The 20,405-nt window shown below is 41.5% G+C and overlaps 1 protein-coding gene across 6 annotated transcripts in view; it reads left to right on the top strand.

Moving 5' to 3' along the window:
• The window catches only part of LOC118117677 (dipeptidyl aminopeptidase-like protein 6), a 71,095-nt gene that overhangs the window by 28,593 nt on the left and 22,097 nt on the right, over positions 1-20,405 (top strand). The window contains exon 1 of one of the 6 annotated variants that reach the window (XM_035170111.2): positions 10,246-10,467. The exons of the other annotated variants lie outside the window; for them this stretch is intronic. Coding sequence (XP_035026002.1) covers positions 10,411-10,467 — 57 coding nt within the window. The 5' untranslated portion in view covers positions 10,246-10,410. Of the gene's footprint in view, positions 1-10,245; positions 10,468-20,405 lie in introns of those variants that run through there. 6 annotated transcript variants of the gene reach the window in all.

Here is a 20,405-nt window from a genome sequence, read left to right as displayed (position 1 = left end):
GGCGATGAAGCAGTGTCTGGCTTCGATGGACTCGGGCAACAGCTTAGCGGCTGACACTGATCTCGCTCGGCATCCTGGGATTTTGTCCTTGTGGCTGCCGTGATGCCTGAAATATGCATTTGCTTTGACGTGACGCAAGTTTGACACGAGCGTCTCAGAACCGGATCCAAATCCCCGGAGAAGCTGTGGCAGAGACCTGACAGTGTACAAGCTGTCACAATGTTTTCATATTTAATGTTTCAATGCTACTGCTAGCCTATTACTATCACTACCGTTACTACCAATACAACTACTTCTGTGAGGAATAATATAATATGCATATTTACAGTTCTAGTTGAGTGGCCACAGAGATGTTGTTGTCAGTCTGTTGATCTGATGACGTTTCCTATAACAACTTTGTCCCCCTCAGAATTATGAGGTCAAATATATGCGTAATAATAATAATAAACTTTATTTATATTGCACCTTTAAATACACAGTTAGAAGGTGGTTTACAAGTTAAAAATTAAGAATTGAAATCACAATAGAAAACAATTAAAAGCAACTTGATATCACACATCATAAGAAAGAAATGTCACAGATGAGAAAAGAGTAAAAATATAATCATTTTACGTTAATTATCCAGAGGGGCTGTTTGTGAGAACATAAATATTCGAGTCAGTTGCTCTGAGCATTTTCTGGAAATGTTCCTGCCAGCCCCCTGTGAGATGTCCGTAAAGTGTCATAGTGACCTGGACGAACAAGATAATTTCAAAACTATCTGGATGGGTAGATTCCTTCAGAGATAAATGAGATGGGGTTTATTTTTGGCCCTTTCAAGCAGAACTGATGACAGTTGAATGACAACACTAGAGAACATTGTTTATTGCTTATTCTGTGTGGGAAGCTTATTCAATTTCTGTCTTTGTCTCTGTACTTACATGTGTGTGCGTGGGAGAGCGATACAGGTTTGTGTGTGTGTGTGTGTGTGTAAAATGCCTCATTTAAAGCCTGAAGTAATAATAAAGAGAGACAGAGATAAATAATTAAATGTAATGTTGATTGGAAATTTTGGTCCTTGGAGAAAATGCTGCACCCTGATGATGAAACCTTTTTTAAACGTGCAGTGAATGATGCACCTTTCATTCAGATGCTTCTTAATTTGCCTTTAATTACTCCCCTTCGTATTTCTACTGCATTCTTAAGAAGAATAGAGGAACTGCAGTGAGTTATGAATGATCCTGGTGAGAGAGTCAGCGAATGACCCTGTTTTTTAGCATTTGTGATGATTTATAGCTCCCTGATCTGAATGTGCAGCACGCGTCGCTGCTAATTCCTCATTTATTGCCCTTGTGACCGAGCTTTATCTCCCACAAATTTACAGAACTACTGTACTTGCCAAAGCGCAGTGTTGACTTTTTTTTCCATTTTATAACCCTCTTGTAATTCCTTGATGAGCACACATAAAGTTCATGAGGCTCGTAAGTCTGCTTTACAGGGACCGGATCAGCAGATGGGTTAATGCCCTGTGAATGCATTGCTGACTCACCCCGCTCATGTCTCCGTCTACACGCCAGCTGCCCATGTGCTGCACTTAATGAACAACTTTACCGTCTCCTTGTTGACATAACTTTTGCCGCTGTTGTGTTTTTATCGTCTGATTTCGAGAAGCTGCTCTGAACTTCTGTTTGCTCGTTTCTCTTTCAGCTCAGTTTCCATAAAGGTGCCTCTGGGTGTTTTTGGTAAATTACTGCGATCTTCAAAGTTTGCTTTGATGAAATGAACTCGTGAAAAACACTGAGATGTTTTCTCAGAGTGTTGTTAACTCTCCACACATTGGTTTTGTGATTTGCAGATTAGGATGCTGGAGGGCTGTTGTTTTACATCCGTTTGCTGAAGTTTGTCTGTGCTCATCTTAAATCTAACACGTACATAAGATCAGGATTTTACGACATCAAAACCAGTCATGGTCTAATATACAAACTAGAATTGCATTCAGTAGAGTGCATACCTTCACCAAGGCCCAGTATTCTCCTGATGAAATCACATTAAAATTCACCAGATCCAGGTTTTTGGGATCTTCACAACATTTCATGCATTCATAAATATCAGTCTCTTAAATTTGCCAAATTTTTTCTCTCCTAGAAATCAAGGAACACATTTAAAATGCCCTAATGTTAAAGAAACAAACAAAAATCTTTGAGAGAAAAATCTTTTCTCTGCCCGCTGGTCTGGTTCTGCACCAAAATTTTGTTTTCTCTCCTGACACATATCACATCCTTCCACCAAGTTTCATGGTAATCGCGGTAATATTTTTGCATAATTATGCTAAATAACAGACAGAATTGCACCTGTGTGGTGTGGAAATGTTAAAATGTATTCATGTCATTCCAGCCATATTTGTAAAACACACAGTAGAACAAAATTGTGTTTCTTAGGCCCTGTCTGCACGTACAAACAAAAAGACAAGAAAAAACAAAGCAGCAGTTTCAGACACAAGTGGAATACTCATTAGGTGCAGTCAAGTGCCTGACTTAAAATGATTTAAAATGATTTAAAAAACATAATAATAAGCATAATAAATACAATGATTTATAAGTATTTAAGATACTTCAGAATTTTGAATGAAGCCAAATGAATACAAGCAAGGTATGATGTGTGAAAGCAGTGGTGATGTGTGAGCACTGGCTTCTTTGAGAACATCATCAAAAGTGTGGGTGCAGTAAAAAAATATATATATTTCAAAAAAAGTATTTCAAGAGCTTTCCCCTCTGAGCCCAAAGACAAATAATTGGTTACCGCATGCGTCCCCATGGTCTCTCACTCTGAGCTCAGAGGCTCCTCCAGTACTCGCCTGTCTTCTTTGTTTGATGTTTCTGAGCAGACTCTTGTTCCCTGGAGATATCGAAGTCTGCAGTTTGAAGGAGCCTGCTTTTGTGTCTGGTAAATTAAAATCGGAGCAGATGAGCTTTAAGTGCACAGGAACCTAATCTTGCAGTAAATGAAAGGTTGTGGGTCTGGTCGGCACTACTGAGATCTACGAGGCCCGACTGGGAGCACAGTGTAAGCCTCCATTATCTGCAACTGTTCTACCGTTTCCCACTTATTTTCTCCAGGGGTATATATATTTCCCCTGCTGCTTTTGTCAGACACTGACCTGTGTGGGTCTTTTATTTCTGCTTGAGTTCAGTTGTTCACTGAAAAGCTGCCACGCCGCTCGGTGGCGTGCCGTGGAGACGAGCTGCATCTGTGTCCTCAGGGGATCGGGAGCCTCGGGTGGAAGTGTGTGACATTTCGTGCAGGTGATAGAGACCGGTGCCATCTGTTGTTTAGGGTTCACGGGAGAAAAATAGACTTGGTGACTTCATATAAATTATGAAAAATAATCAAAAACAGGAATCCCCTCACCTGCCATGTACTGTAACTCCCTGCAGCCTTGCAAGAGGTGGATGTTAACTTTAGTTTGATCATCAGGGATCAGGGATAAATAGAATCCAGTATAAACGTCGGTAATCAACTGGGGAAGAGGAACATGTGTCAGCCTGTGGAGGAAAACACGAGTTGGAGGCAATAAACAAATAAACAACATAGGAAAAAAAAATCTCATTAACACATTTAACAGTGCACTTCATGTCAGGAATCTAGCATTTTCAACGTCAATAACAATATCGATTTGGTGCTTGTGAACTTGAAATTTGACTTAACGAATGTACAGTAATGTAATATAAACACCCACATTGACTAATGTGAAACAACTGGTGCTGTTGTTATTACTTAACGAGTAAATCGACGAGCGGGGGCAGCTTTCCCAGAAAAACTGTTAAGTATTGATGGGGGTCAAGGAGGGAGGCTCAGAGGTTAAGCAGTGATACAAAGTTAATTTCATTTTTTATAGCGTGTGTGTTTGTGTGTTTGTGTACTTGTATCTTAGTGAGAATTTTAGGCACAGACCCTACAGAATGAGGACATTTTCACTCCTTCATGGGCTCGGGAATGCATTATGCCAATGAGTCTCCTCACTAAGATAGTAGTAGAAACGTGTGTGTGTGTGTGTGTGTGTGTGTGTGTGTGTGTGTGTGTGTGTGTGTGTGTGTGTGTGTGTGTGTGTGTGTGTGTGTGTGTGTGTGTGTGTGTGTGTGTGTGTGTGTTCGTGTGTCAATGAGAGAATGGTAGATTAATTGTTTCCCCTGAAAAGTCCTCTCTTGGTAAAAGACCAATAATGAGTCTGATTGAAGTTTTGTGGACTTGTTAATTACCGCTGTGTAACGTCCAGACAGTGAAGGAGTGCCTCCGCCTGCTGGAGTCTGGAAAACGTCTCTGCCGCTCATCAGGCCGATTCTTTCCCTCTGGGCCACATTGATGACCTTTAAGTACAGTAATGATCGGTGATGAACCGTGGAGTGCGCGGCAGCCTCGATACTTCGCCCTTCGTGGGATTTACGGCTGCAGCTCAGCTCGAGGAGTGGAGCTGCAAACAGCAGTATTTACAGTGGGCGAGGCAGGTGTGCTTTCCAGCTGGGGGCGGCTGAAGGAGTCGCGGCAGGCCGGAGGGCGAAGTGGACGTGACTGATGATGGAGTTGGCCCCCGGCTGACAGCTGGCAGCACGGCTGAGTGGAAACAGCTTGTTCCTAAATCAGCAGCTTTTGTTGATTGATAGGATTGTATTGGCATTGGAGAACAGTTTGAATTTACAGCCATTCTTCTCTATTTTTTGATTCGAACTAATGACGAGGGTCACCCTGCATGTGTCAGAGAGCCGGTAACCCTCAAAAGAGCTTCATTACTTCAGTGGTCCAAACAGGTCTACAGTATATTACCTTTATTTCTCCTCTAACGTGTTTCTGTAACACTCCTCACTCCGACCTCAGCCACAAGTCAACTGCTGCAGCTAGGCTTTTAACTAACTCAGATTCTTGCATCTTTACATTGACTCCCTATGAGTTTTAGAACTGATTTTAAGATCTTTGCATCGTCCGGCTCCTTGTTATATTCCTGATTTGTCTGTAAATAATTAAGCACAGTTCAATCTGAGATCCTCGGGCCGGGGTCTTCTTGCTTTGTTACCTGAGATAAACTATCCATGACCTCCCTTTCTGTGTATCTCAGGCCCAAACCTCTGTCGCACCTTTTACGTCACTTGTTGAAAGCTGACAGTTTCTCCTAAAATTCACTGTTGTTATCCTGTTTTGTTTTTGTGTGTTCCTCATTGTTTTACTGTTTTATTACCTCAGCCAAGGGGGTTATGTTTAGCAACATTTCTGTTTGTTTTTTCATAGAATGAAATTCTTATGTGTGAATCTTGATGTAAGGAAATTCATATCAGACATCTTTAGGGAGTTGCTATCGATGACTGTGAGCAATTTGTTGTGGATTCAAATAAAAATCAGAATCTAGTAAATTTAAATGTGGTTTCATAAAGGGACTGTTATGGGCCTTGTGTGCCATTCTTGTTCTGTTTTACTCTAATTATCTTGACATTTTTACAGTTTAATCTCTTTAATCTGTTTGCCATACATATATATACACGCATAGGTGTTGATATTCTTATATGAATCCCCTCTTCACCACAGCAGTATTGTGCTGTATGTTTGTCAGAAACCATAAATAGCCTTTCATTATTGCTGTAGAAAGAAAACCCTGGTGGATAAATGGTTTGCTGCCTGGTATTGTTGGTTTTAAGTGGTTGTGGCTGTGTGAGGCTTTCTGCTTTCGGCTGATAATGATCGGTCATCAAAAACATCTCTCCTGGCCTTTGTCAGGTGTTCTCTTCTTCCTCCCTCTCTCTTTTCTTCGGCTTTCTCCTCTGTCTGAAATGACAGAGTGATGAACATGAGCACAGGCTGTGAGCATCAGCCTCTTATAATTTGCTTATATAGCCCTGTCAATCTGTAAGTCAATGTCTTTATATTAAAACTTCTTTATATTTCTGTATATTTATTTATTCCTGACCAACAAACAGATGTCTGACAACTAGTGATCACTTGGGGGAGCTAGCATTCAGTTCAAGACTTCCACACTGTTTATTGACAGATAAATAAACGGCTGTTTGTTGGTCCCCTAGACACAAAGAAAGTAAGAAAAAAAAACCTTCCAATAACTTCAACAACACTCCACGTTTATTGGTCGGTGCAAAGTACTTGTTTTAGAACTCTGGAAGCCAGGATTTATTTGACAGCTGCCGTCTAGAGATGCTGTCTCAGGCAGCACATAAACCATTGAATGATTAAACGGAATATAAATGAAAATTACTGTCAATTAGCTGATAAAAGTGGGGTTTGAAGGAGAGCGTGTGTTGTAAACACGAAGCCCCTGCTGGCACGCTCTGACACACTGCTTCATTTTCTTGTGCTCCTCCAATTAAGCCAGATTGTTCCGCGGAAGGTATCCGTTGCCAGAACCTACGTGTAATGTGTAGCGATAATCAGCCGTTGTCCTCCTCGCTGTGTTTGGGCCTCCCTGTGTTTGCTTTCTGTTTAATGCAGTTTTCATCTTGTAAATACTGTCCTGTTGGCTTTCACCTCTCTTAGGAAACTCGTAGTTCTGTGCAGCTAATTGTCAGGAGCTTTCATCTTTAAATCTTTTGCTGAGCATCAGTGGAAAGCACATGAGTACGAGTGAAAACAGTTAGAAAGGTAAGGAGAGAGAGACAGTCACACATTCAAAGGATTTAAAAAATCTTCACTTGTGAAATGCAGATTTCTGACACGGTTACACTCGCTTTATATCTGAATGAGAGGATGTGGATTTGTGTTTTTTGGGCTGAGAGGTAACAAAGGTTCTTTGTTCCCGTCTTAGTGGAGCTGTCCACAGCCGTGGTGCTGAAATCAGTCCTGGCAGTGAGCGGGTCATGCTGCTCCCTCAGGCCACATGTGGAACTGCACACTGACACCGAATGCTATGTTTAGAATGCTACGTTTGGGTCGACGCGTGACCTTTTACACTTGACAGCCTGAATCGAGCTGCCGACATCGACCTGTTTGATCTGCAACATTATGAAACTTTGTCCAAGTTCAGTCTGACTACTTAATATTTTCTCTCTACTATTAAGATTTTGCTCATCTGCTGGCCTATATGCTTCGGTTTTTGTTATTGCTGACTTTTTTCATCATTTGTGAATTACATACATGTAGCAATACAATGATCTGACTTTATTTTGCCCTGATTCTGATATCTGGACTCTGACTACAGATCTGAAACCACCACTCTCTTTTCCATAAACTCTACATCTGTATACCTCACTGCAGTGACAGCTGACTGGTATAAGTTGCATGCAACATACCTTATTGTGGGATCAAGATGGCAGCGATCTTTTCTTTCCAATTCAGTGCTATATTGTTTTGCACAATTTTGTTGTATTTTTTACAATAAGGTAAAAATAAAGGCTTTCATTTCTATTCTATTCTATTCTGATAACATGAGGAAAGAGGTCATTAATGTTGAAAAAAATAATGAAGAGTATTTAAAACATAAGGCAGAAACTTTATTTATTTTAAATCATCCACAGTAATTCCAGATTCATTTAATGAGACACTACTGGTCCGATCAATGTAACTGAGGTCACATAGGTCTCTGTAATTTGAATTTCATTCGAATTGGACAAGTCTACTCTTTGTTAAAATGTTGGGGTTATACAGCCAGAGGATTATTGAACGTCACACCAGGTACTCGGTATGACCCTAACTGTGAGGAGGATGAGGATGAACCTTTGACGATTTTCACATTCTCACAGTCATCGTCCAAATGATGAGAAACACTTTAAAAACTTTAATAAACTTTTAAGTGGGACCTCAGGTGGTGACAGTTACTGGCAGTGCCTCGTATCCTCATGTTGAAAGTAATGAACAAGGATGTAATCGCAGGAAAAGCTAGATTGCACTGTTTAATTTCCTGGAGCAATCAAAACATGTCATGACTCAGTCTACCATACATTACTATTGCTGGGCAAACAATTTCCTCTTACCTTTATAATTTGCTATATTTATTTCCATAAATTTATATATAAATCCACAAACCCCACATTGCTGTCTGTAATAAACAATAATCACCTACTATAGATGATAATATAGACACTGAAGACATTATTGCAACAAGACCATCTTCCCTTCACCTTTGCATGCCAAACATATCCTCCTCTCTGCCTGTGACTCACATCACGGACTCTCCGTCTTTCTATCTTTACTCGAGATTCTTCAGTTGCTTTCCCTCCAACAGATGATCGGTTCAAAAGGCCAGAAGTTGTGCAGAAACTGTGCACGGCTGCTGACTAAAAATTATCCTTCCTGCACGAGAGCACTGTGTGTGTGTGTGTGTGTGTGTGTGTGTGTGTGTGTGTGTGTGTGTGTGTGTGTGTGTGTGTGTGTGTGTGTGTGTGTGTGTGTGTGTGTAGCACAAATAGGCAGACAAGCTGTGCTAACAAGAATGTGGATCGTGTGCGCACAGAGATGTGACACGCGGCAAGAGAGGAGCAGCGCAAACAATGTTTTGTTTGGAGCTGGAACTATTTCTGCTCTATGTGGGAGGACGGTAGCGCTGCCTCTCAACAGCCAGGCCAGCAGAAAGCTTTTGTTTTATTGGCAGACAATGCAGCCATACTGGCAGACGAGTGTTATGAATGTGATTTTTATGGACATAGACGCACCATGCAAATTTTTTCTTCCCCATACTGCCTAACCTGCAGTGCACAGAACATTGTCAGCCGTGATGATGAAAACTAAGAATCCCTTCTCAAAAGAACGGAGGTATATTTTGCATTGATTCCTGTTTCCATTTCCTGTTTAATGGACTTGCCAGTAATGAGCACCCACAGTGATCTGATCCAGACTGACAGGTCTCCATATTATCAGCTGCTGCTGCTGCTGCTGCTGCTGCTGCTGCTGCTGCTGTGAGTTGAGCGGTGAAGCCAACTAAATATAGGTCCAGGTGGAAGGACAAAACCTTGAGCTGTCTTTATGGGGAAAAGGGGAAAAGTGTGGAAATGAAATAGTGAAGCGTCGCAGTTTCAGACTGGGCTGTAAGTCTTACACACTTATTGGAGCTGCTAATTTGTGTTGCCTCTGCTAAGGAGGTTATGTTGTCTGTCTGTATGTTAGTGAGCAAGATTACACAAAAACAACTTAACATATGCAGTATGGGTCAGGGAGGAACTAATTATATTTTTTTGTGGATCAGGGTGTGTACCTATAGGACAATTTGGTGAGGCTTGATTGAATGTAAGGGGACTGTCGGGCCTTGACAGCGGTATGAGGTCCCCTGAGTGCCATTCTAATTTATTTAGATTATAATTTTTTTTTTGCTTCGTTTTAGCTTCAGTTTCTTTGCCGGGGAAACCCAACTTGAAAGCAGCCTGATACATTTGCCTCTGACTTTAATTTTTCCAACTCAAAGGATATTTCCATTACTCCAATTCACAATTTCTCTGAATAATTGTGTCTGGGTCATAAATAATGTAGGAGCTGATCCGAGGGGTGGGGCAAGGGGGCACTGGCCCCAGTGTAAATCTGATTTGGCTTTTGAAGTAACCCTTTCCTGTCAGTCAATTACTAACAATAAATATGGCAAAAAAATATTTTTGAAGTACACAATGGGCTTCGACAAGGAACAATTTTCAAATATATATTCACTGACGTGTGGGTTTGAATCCAACAGTAAATAAGGAATGACTTAAATGTGACTGAATCAGGAATTCTACATTGATGTTGTCTATATAATTGGCCCCTTAATGGCCCCCTATGCAGACAAATCCTAGATCAGCCACTGGTGTGCATGGAGTCACGGATGCTGAGAAAAATAACTTTATAGCAGCCTGACATTTATTCTCCATTTTCCTCTGACATTTATTTTTTCCGCTCAAAAGATATCTCCATTACTCTCAAACACAACTTCTCTGAATAAATGTGAATAAATAATGCAAATTGGAGACTAAATCCTGAGAATGAATCATGTGTAGGCAGGTATAGAGTTGAGGTGTGGGAGCTGGGATGACTGTGTCCGCATGTGAAAGATGATCTGAACTTCCCACATCTTTCCTGCGCATCAGCTGCTGAACTGAACTCTGCGCTGTCTGGTCTGACTGCACCCACGGTCTCTTCTTCATTTCTGCAAATAACCGGATACTCTTCAACATTCTGTACGTCTCTCTCTCTCTCTCTCTCTCTCTCTCTCTCTCTCTCTCTCTCTCTCTCTCTCTCTCTCTCTCTCTCTCTCTCTCTCGATCTCTCTCTCTCTCTCTCTCTGTGCACCTATTTATCTCTCTCCCTCACTCACTCACTCACTCCCTCTCTCTCTCTCTCTCTGTGCTCCTCTCTCTCTCCGCCTCGTTATTATTGTGCACCTGTCAGCAGCAGCGGACACCCGGTGCGTGCTCTATCTCTCTCTCTCTCTCCTCTCCTCTCCTCTTCCTCCTCTCCTCTTCCTCCTCATCATTCACCATCATGACTTCTGCTAAAGACGTAAATGGGCCAGTGAAAGCGGCACAGCAGCAGGACCAGGTAGGAACTTAACGTTACGATGTACGCTGATGTCTCTCATGATAACAATGACTGTGCCAGGATGCTCGGCTGCTGTACAGCCGGTACCGGGTGGATCATCCAAATGCATCGGGTTTTCCAGAATGTTTCACTTTTGGGGCCACGGTGTGCAGGATGATGAGCTATATAAATCAACAGGCTGGCAACTAATGAAAGGAAGTCATTTGTTCAATTATGCATGCATGCAATGATGCTACTCGTATTTTTTCTGCAGCCCCAAACTATACCAATCTTTATTTTTAACTCAGCCAAGGACCCCAACAGAGAAAATATTCTAGGGGTCCACTCATGGTTGTACCTTCAAATAATTTAACCAAAGCACTTTTACTAAGTTATATGAAAGAACAACACAAGACAAGTGTCAACTGTCTGTGATACAAGATAAAATGTCATGTTATGTTGTTGTGTTATGTGGATTATAAATGTCTATGATACATGTCTTCTACATGTCGATGAGACAAGTTTTAAAATATAATGTATCAACACAAATATTAACATGATTATTTTAAGGGATGAATCTGGAAGCTTTTCATGGACACCCATGTGAGAAGCACTGGGCTATAGCAGGAGATGACAAAGGTGTTTAAATCCAAATTAAAAGCAATTATTAGCAGTGTAATAAACACTAAAAGTTAATTGAAGCAGCAGAAAACAGAAGCGATCTATCCAGAGGTTAACAGAAGCAGAGTCTATAGTCCGCACTGTACACTATATAGACTCCCTCTCTCTATATAGCCTATAGAGAATATACAGTCTGGCTCTGGGACATAGAGGAGTCCAGCCCTGAAGCTCCCTGTTGCTCTCATTGGCACGGCTCAGCATACAGACTTTGAGGTGCAGTGTGTGCACAGTGGAAGTGTTGTGTGAAGCGAGTGTGTATCTGCTGGTATCAGCTGAGTCCAGGTTGAAAGGGTTTGTAGAATGGAGAGTTTCAGCAGCTACGTTAAACCTTGAGGGGAGAACGTGTCAGTCACCACCTGCGCTGCTTAAAGCAAGCTCGAACATGTCTTACAGCACGGAGCTGTCATTTCAACACGGTTTGAGGTTGTAATTCTTTCGTTTATACAGTTGGCTGTTTGGTGACGTATAGAAGTGGAGAAGGCGAGAGATTGTTGTCAGTGTTGGAGTTAAAGGCCAATTTATATTTCTGCGTTGAATCGTCAGTGTGTGACTGTATATAAAGGTGGACGACATGACAGCTGCCCAAGAAGTGAAACCAAAGTCTCTTGATCGCCACCTGGTGGCTAGCTGTGGTATAGGTCATAAATCCTGCATCTTCCATGTTAGTGGATGGGACATGAGCCAAAATATTAAAAAAAGAATTGTCCGGAAAGTATGTTTTTGAATAGTCACTTAAAAATGGGGTGAAATGTCATTAATTTCTGGAAGGAAGAAGAAGGAGTTGGAGACAAGTTGTCCATCTTCTACAGTCTATGATTGAGTACGAACAGAGAATCCCATTATACCAATGACCATCTAAAGTAGGACCAGGTATATTGTCATATTTAACAGTTAAATGTAAATCTGGCTAATGAAGTATCTTCATGGTGATGCTTGTAACTACATTCCACACTCAGGCTCTGATGAAATGCTGTAAAGTGGCTTCTGGTGCGTGATGTCTTAAAAATAAACGTGCTATTTCACTACCATTTTCACTCAAATATAATATAGTAAAGCTATATCTATGGCTTCTACCCCAATTGGGCCACTTGGTAGCATTTCACATCCATGTCTCCCAAAGCCGAACACCCTCCTTCTGCCACAAATCATTTCCGTGGGCATGCACATCATCTCTGAAATACTCAGCTGCTCATTCTTGGCCAGAACTAATCTCTCATAAACAATCCTGTGTAGGAGCAGTGGCATAAACAGTTGATTTTATAAAATAAACCAAAAATACTGGACTCAACTGTTTTTTTTTCCATTTGAGCATTTAATTGCTTTTTAATGGCTTTTGAATCTTTCTGGCTGGAAATGGTGTTGAGTGCTGCTGTTGTGAATGTGTGCACAACAACAAACAACAGGGCATCAACTTCTACGCCTCCGCCTTAATGTTTAATGAACTCCCACTGTAACCTCAGCCCACAGGTGTAGCCTCTATGCTGTAACAGCTGCTGCGGTGTCCTGTTTTCATCAACAACTCCACTTGACTCTTGGTTGGGAACCACAAAGTGAGTGTCAGCTTGAAAGTGGTTGTCATTCAGTGGAAATTTTACTTTAATAAGTTGTACTGCCCCGATAAAGATATTTTAAATAGTAAAAAAGACTGGGTCGGTCACAGTCAGGGGCATGAGGTACAATAATGCAGTCATAAGGTCAACTACAAATAAATAATTGTTATATAATATAATCTGTACATTTTCTTAATTGTGGTCTACCTTTCAAATAATAAAAAAAGGATATTAGACATTAGAGACTAACCCTACCATTCACATAAACACATTAACAGAGAAATAATAGCACGGCTAATAATCTATGTCATGCATTGTAAACTGCAAACACTTCTTATAAAAGCAGCTCCATCCATCCATTATGTATATCCATTAACCTCTGATATGGTGCAAGAGTCCAGGCTCACCATATTCCATCACAGGGACATACAGACACAAACAACACAACCTATCTCACCTTTGGTCAATTTAGAGTCAGCAATTCCCCTAGCCCCAGTCTGTGTGTATGTAGTCTGTGGGAGGAAGTTGGAGTACCCAGAGAAAACCTTGTTACCGAGATTTCAACCAGGAACCCTCTTGCTGTGAGGCGACACCACTGAACCACCATGCCGTAACCCTATAAAAGCTATAAAAGCAGCTGTACACATATATAAGCTGAGCAATAGAGCTTTAAGAGGCTGCAAAATCACTTGATAAAAGGTACATTTGTGCGTGTGTGTGTGTGTGTGTGTGTGTGTGTGTGTGTGTGTGCGTGTGTGCGTGTGTGCGTGTGCGTGTGTAGAGTGGGTGTTAATTGCTCTGCACTTTTCTGCCATTGTGCTCAGTATGAGGCCGCAGCGAACAGTGTCAGGTGATGTAACGACATAGAAACCCAGTCCACTCCTGCATTTACGTAACTGGGCTCCGTGGGACTGATATCATCATGTGAATTGAAATGTGCTCCAATGAAATAAACAATGTTGACAAGACATTTAGTTACATGACAACTGTTGATTGTTGAGCATTTGGCTCTTGTGCCTTTTCAGAGGCTGTGCTGAAATTGTCAGCACAAAAAAAAGGTTCGCTGAAGGTTCGTTTTTCCGCTGAAGATAATTGTTGCATGGGCAGGATATAATTAACTTTAATATTTGTCAAAGTGGGAGAGTTTTAGCTGTAAAACCTGAAGAACCTCTTTTGCATTTTACTGATTCTCATCGCCCCTGTGAAGATCGCTTTCCCATGTCTTGAAAGCAGCCAGAACCTTTGAATATTTTAAGTGTAAAGTGTTTATTTTTTGGGTCCTGTTCATACATTCATGAAAGCAGGAGTGCAGCGCCGACAGCAGCACAGCGGATCTTTAACCGAGTTCAGATCAAGAAGAAAGGGGGGGAAGTGTTGAGCTCTTGGGAGGAAATGGGATGTCAGACTGGAAACAGGGGTGAAACACACATCTGATCTGCGCTTCGGTGCAACACAACACACATTTGTCATAATGAACATGCACCTTTCGTTTCATCTTTGTCGGCGAACAACAGGATGCATTTTTTATTTCGCTCCGAGGGATTTTCAGTTTGCACAGACAACACAGTTTCCTGCCGCAATGAGGAGCAAGGAAAATATATACAACCCCGTCTCCGACATTGTAGCTTCAGCGATGACCTCGCTCGCTTGTAATATCAGTTTCAAATGCATAGGCAGGCCGGTGCTTTCACTCTTTACTGATGCAGAGAGAGAGAGGAAGAGAAATGAAGATATCATAGCACCGGAAAACATTGTGTGGCTGAGAAGCACATCTGGGATTTGAACTCCAGCCCTCCGGACTGCAACATCACCACTGCTGCTGCTGCTGGAGGTTTTTAATGCGCTCGGCCACAGTCATGCAGTTTCTGTATCGAGCTTTAATCTCAAGCGAAAGTAAATAAGTGGGTGGAAAATTCCAGCTGTCTTATTTTGTTTTCCATTTGAAACGCAGTCGTCTTCATTAGTGAAGTCATTACAGGCTCAGGAAATGCATCTCCATAGTCTTTATCTGCTTTGCCATCACTGCTGCACGTTTGTGTCGAGCACCGTATCAAACAGCCCCCTCGCACTGTTTACTGATCGCGGTGCTTTAACGCACCACACGATGCTGTGTTGATCTCAGTTTGCTGTTTGTCTTCAACATCGCTGCTTTTCTACTTCTTGTTTGAAATCCAGTTTTTTTACTTTATCCCGTCTCCAGCAGCAGGTCGGCTGTAGCGCTGTCGTTACAAAACTAAATCCAGATGGAGGCAAACAAAGGTGACTAATGCAGTAAAGTTAGAACATGGATGAGATGAGTCCGCCTACAGCGCACCAGCGTACTTAAAGATTCAGCCGTGATTAAATTCAGTGTTAATGTTTTGGGGGATTTTTCTTGCAGCGAACTTTCATCATGCTGGATCTGTTTGGTGTGTTTGTAATTATTCTGTTAGGATAATAGGTCTCTTATCTTCCCTCAGAATGGATTTCATTTTCAGGGCCATTTTGAGGGAGACAAAAAGAAAGCAGAGAGGTTTACTTTGAACTAATCCATTCTTCAGAGATTCAACTTCAGTCACGTTGTTGTGCGCTTCGGTTCCTCTAATGATTAAAAGATAGTTTTCGTGCCAGTTTTTGTCCAGAGGCAGGCGGTAATACATCTCCTCCGAGAAAACTGTCTTTTCCACAGTTCTTTCCTTTTTCCTGTCAATAGTCAGCAGGAGTTAACACCACTTCGTTTCTTCTTCTCTTCATTTCCATCCCAGCTTCACACGCTCAGTACGACGTCTAATTTTCACCAAGATGAATGAAAAGCCAAACATAACCCAGAGAACATCTACTTACAATTTCATGTTTTGTCTATTTTTTTTTTTTTTACTGTCACAAAAAGTCACATTTCTCACTTTCATGGATCTCGTCCTGGATCTTCTCGTCTCTAATCTCTGGAGCCTTTGTGCCAATATTTATTTCCACTGATTGGGTTTGGCTTCCCTCCCCGTCTGTTTGGTGGATTCTCTCTCACAATTAACTTCAGGAAGGGTCACAGAGGAAATCTACACACTTTCAATTATAGCAACCCACTAAGCCTCCGTATAGTTACTCTTCAGCAAATACACTTTGTCATGGTTTTCTTCGTCAACACAGATGGAGAATGTGAAAAATGTGTGTGTGTGTTAAGGGATCATATTTTGAACAGATATAATTTAAGAAAGAGGCTTATCTTTGGTTAGGAGTTACTTAGCAAACACTAATCAACCTTAACTCAGTTTCAAATATCAAGTTTCAACATTTAGGAACTAATTTTCCAACGTACGTACACCAGTTCTTCGATCACCGCCTTCAAGGTTTTAAACCTGGGAAAAAAACACAATGCACTGGGAGAATAGTGACACATTTGAAACCCTAAAAAAAACACTGTTAATAATGTGCTGCAGGTTTAAGAAATGAAAACTCAAATAGAAAATAATGTTTGCAGAGATTTTAAATGTTTTCTTCAGCCTTTTAAAACCTTATGCAAGGCATCAAACCTTAATTTCAATCATGCAAAACTTTTTAAAATTAGATTTCAAGCTTCCAAACACCTACTCTCACCTCTCACCATATTTTCAGTTTAAGAATATGCCAAGATATATATCCCGATAATAATGACTTTCACACTGCTGTAGTTTCTGTATGTTGCACTGTACATTGTTATACACACACGCACATACACAGATAGAGACACTACATAGATCCCTCGGAGCGCCTCCCACTCCGGGTTATCGGGTGCTGCACTTATGCTATTTTTAATTGAGACACGGTGACTGGGTGTAATTTAATGTAAGATTGTCAATATAGAGAATACTGAAGCTGACTGGAAGAATGTAAGTGTCCGAGCCAAGGAGGAGAAGAAAGCACCTCATGAGATGTTGAATAATTTATTCCCAGGTGAAATCGGATCATGGCATAAAAGGCAGAGGTCTAAATCATTCAATATTATTTTTGACTCGTTATGAAAGACCAACACAATGCCCTTGTCTTCTTCTCACTTCCCTCACGGGTATATGAATTTGTGCCAGTAGCACGGCTCCCATCACCACCATTACAACCACTAGAACCATTTTAAAAATAACCACGTCCATCAGTAAGAGAATAAGTATCTGACTTTTAATGGTATTTGTTGCCCCTACTTTTTCAGTTTTAATTATACCTATAGAAAAATGGCTAAAAGAACAAAATTAGTTTAGGTTACATGTGACTGTTGCTTGGCTGAGGTTTCAGGGCCATAGTTCTGACAGCAACATTAAGAATCCATAACTTTCCAGTTCCTGTATTCCACCATGTAGGTTGTGTTTTCGTCTGTTTGTTGTTAGCAATATTACACAAAAACTACAAGATGGAATACCGCAAAACTAGATGGAAGGATGTGATACAGGTCAGGAAAGATCCCATTATAGTTTGATGTAGATCTTGATCAGTGGCCGTTTTTCCTTTTTGCAAAACCATATTTTTACTTATTTAAATTTATTTATCTTGATGAAAGTAGCAGGTATATTTAGGGAGTGCGTGAAATTTGGTGCAATTGAATTTTAATGGGGCTGTTGGGCCTTGGTGCTCTACTGAGTTTCATCAAATCTTTTCATGGAATCTTCCTTTAGTTTTTTCATAAGTCTGTCTGTCATGTAATATCTGGTAAGGAAGAGGACACAGCTCAGTGCTTTTGTGCCGAAACAATCTAAAAACATGTTAAAGCTGCAGTAGGAACGTGGCCTCACTGTTTTGTATCGCAGATTCACTCATATTCAGACTCGAGCACAGCGGGAGGATTTTATGATTACGTTTCTTAGAGTTTCGAGTAACAATAACATGTTACCAGAAGACCTCAGTGTGGAGTCACATCTTTTCTGTAGCCTTATTTATTAATTCTCTACTCAGACCTTACGTGAGAAACAGTGACGACACTCTGTCTCCTCTCTTCTTAGTCACTTTCTTCAGTTTCACCATCACGACTTATTTCACATCTACTGCTTTGCAGCTCTCTCCCTCTGACTTTGAGATTCTGTCTCCTCATCAGAGCTCATCCCATATCAGCCAATTTGCCTGCAGGTTAGAATATCTCATCTGAAGAACACGTTTTGTTTTCTACCTCAGTTGAGTGTTGCCCACACACTCCACATTTTCACCATTAGACAAAAACAGGCTGGAGGGACAGGCTGAAGCCCTGTTATCTATGAACCATAAGCCAGTTGGCATGAATTCTTAATCTCACTCATGAATGCCCATGATTTATTGATGCCGTTCCAGAGGAAAAGTTTACCCCCACGTCCGAGGCTGCTGCTTCACTCTCCAGTTTGACTGCTCTCGGACAGCGACTGCATTATGGTTGAGTGATATATCGTATGTCAAGTGTCCGGTGTCTCGAAAGTTTGCTTTCGTTTCGTATGTCTATATGTCTTGTTTTTTGCCGCTCTGAGTTAATATCCTTCGACTCCCACATGGCACGAAGCAGTGATAATAGTCCCTGCTGTACTGTACAGCAGCCGGCAACCATTTTCACTGCAAATTTAACTCAAACAGCACTCGTGGTTCCCTTGGAAACCAGGTGCTCAGAGATCAGGAAAGATCCATTTCACACTTCAGCAGCGAGCGGAGAGACAAAGGGAAAGTGGGAGGAAGAGCAGATTAGAGAAAGACAGTTGGGGGTCGTGTGTACAGGAAGCTTGATCTTAAAAGATGCTACATTCTTAAAGCCCCTTTGACGGGAAACAGAAGGAAAATTGTATCAAATGGATTGGAAAAAAACATGTTGGGCTTCCCCTCATGGGATTTTCTACCTTTTAGTTTGCTTGGATGTGGCGAGGGTGAAAATGGCAGCAATTCTCATTTATTGATGCAGCTTCCGTGGTCATCGGCTGCGTGTGGCATGCAGGCCTGCTCTCCACACAGACAGGCAAGGCAACATTCTGTGTTTACGTGTCAGATGTCATTCCTATCTAATGAATCATCTCAGGCTGTGTGTGTACAGCACAGATGAAGAGGGCTGCTCTCCACACAGACAGACAGAGGACGGCAAGATTTCCTCTCGCGCCTCTTTGCCGCGTCGAGAGCTCCTCAGGAAGGTCAACATCGAGAGAACGCACATGCAGGTTTACAGCCGCACAAAAACACTCTGAACGTCGGAAAAGAAGCAGGTGCTGATTATTTTATACTTTATGTGAGAGAATCCCACCTGAGTGTGGAGCTCTCTGTTGGATTGTGGGTGAGTAGGTGGGTTAGGCGTTCCACATTTCACACAGGGATAAATCAAACAGAGCAAAGTCACTTTAATAGCAGTGGATTGTGTGAGAGAGCAGTTTTGAATGAATTATATTATTTTAACCAAGACACTGAATTAGTTAGTAAGCCTCTACCTAAATCTATTTTATTAATTGTGTGAGAAAATGACATAACCAGTTGAGCTTCCATCTTACTGCACATTCATCCCTAAAACCTAAAATGAGGCTTTTATAATCTGTTGTGGCCAAAATCTTAAATATGTGTGAATAAAGAAAGCTCCCTGCTTGGATTTGATGTGTTCTAAGCCACTTAAGACATGAAAAAAAAAGGTGGAAGAACCACCGGCACAGGCAGCCGGCGCTGTGACAGGTGGAGCTGAGCTGTGTCTGAGGAGAGTGGTGATCTGGAGCCGTTTCAACCACTGGTACAGTGGCCGAGGGGCAGGAGAGGATGGTCGGACGTCTCTTAATGGTGGGCGATGTGGTGGTTGAGGGGTTTAATTTCAGCATAGATTTGAAAATGAGTGCGACTTTGAGGATTCACACACTCACAAGCGGCCGCTGGTGGCAGGAGGCCGCCCGCCTTTGATTAGAGGGTGTTAAGCTTTTCAAATATATAGATATATGGTCGACACTATGTAAGCAAGACGGTTTGAAACCCTGGGGGGTGTTATGAGCCATGTTTAACCCATAAATATAGATTTTTTATATATATTTTGAAATAAATGTGATTTTAAAACCATCATTAACATATTTCATCAAAGAAACGTCATATCATTTAGTTTACAGCTCAATAATAACACTTTTAAGTGGGTTGAATCTCTTTAAGGTGCAGTAGCTTTTGGTTTGAATTGCACTCTCATGCTCAGATGTTTTTCAGGTCTGTTCACTGCTGCTTAGTTTGTCACAGGAAGTACGAGGAACATCGATCACGTCTTTCTCAAGTCGGTGTTTTGTATCCGGACATGTTGACGGTGAAGGTTAATAGTCGTATCCATTTCAATCTGCATGCTGTTCTGTTGACGACTTTACAGCAAGAAAAGGCAAACGTCCGACAGTATTTCACCGCTTATTGATTTGAATTGTGGAAAACGCTCCCTCACCTCTGATTGAATAATTGGGTGTCTGTTTACAGAAATGCCAAACGCAGGAGGGGAAGCGTGTTGTGTTGTCTGCATCCTACATTTCCTCAGCCTGAATTAACCCACGAGATTTAAAAAAAAAAGGAGGCTGTCGGAAATAACTTTTCCTTCTGCCTCTGGAGCTTCCCGTACAATCCTGGATTTGTCACGGGTGGAGAAGAAAATAAAAGACTAGAACTAAATATTTACTGTCTTGCCTCCCAGGCTGGCATCAAAGTGCGGAGAGACACTTTCCCTCTGTTATCTTCCACGGATCACATTTATAGATCTGTATCTCTTAAGCCAGGTACAGGCTGCACTGAGCCGGATACTGGACAGGGAAGAATTTATCCCCGCATTAAATGGTTCACCTT

The sequence above is a fragment of the Hippoglossus stenolepis genome, chromosome 11, assembly GCF_022539355.2.
Source record: "Hippoglossus stenolepis isolate QCI-W04-F060 chromosome 11, HSTE1.2, whole genome shotgun sequence".
Classification (NCBI taxonomy): domain Eukaryota; kingdom Metazoa; phylum Chordata; class Actinopteri; order Pleuronectiformes; family Pleuronectidae; genus Hippoglossus; species Hippoglossus stenolepis.
Note: the sequence above shows the minus strand (reverse complement) of the source record. Positions and strands in the feature narration are given on the sequence as shown.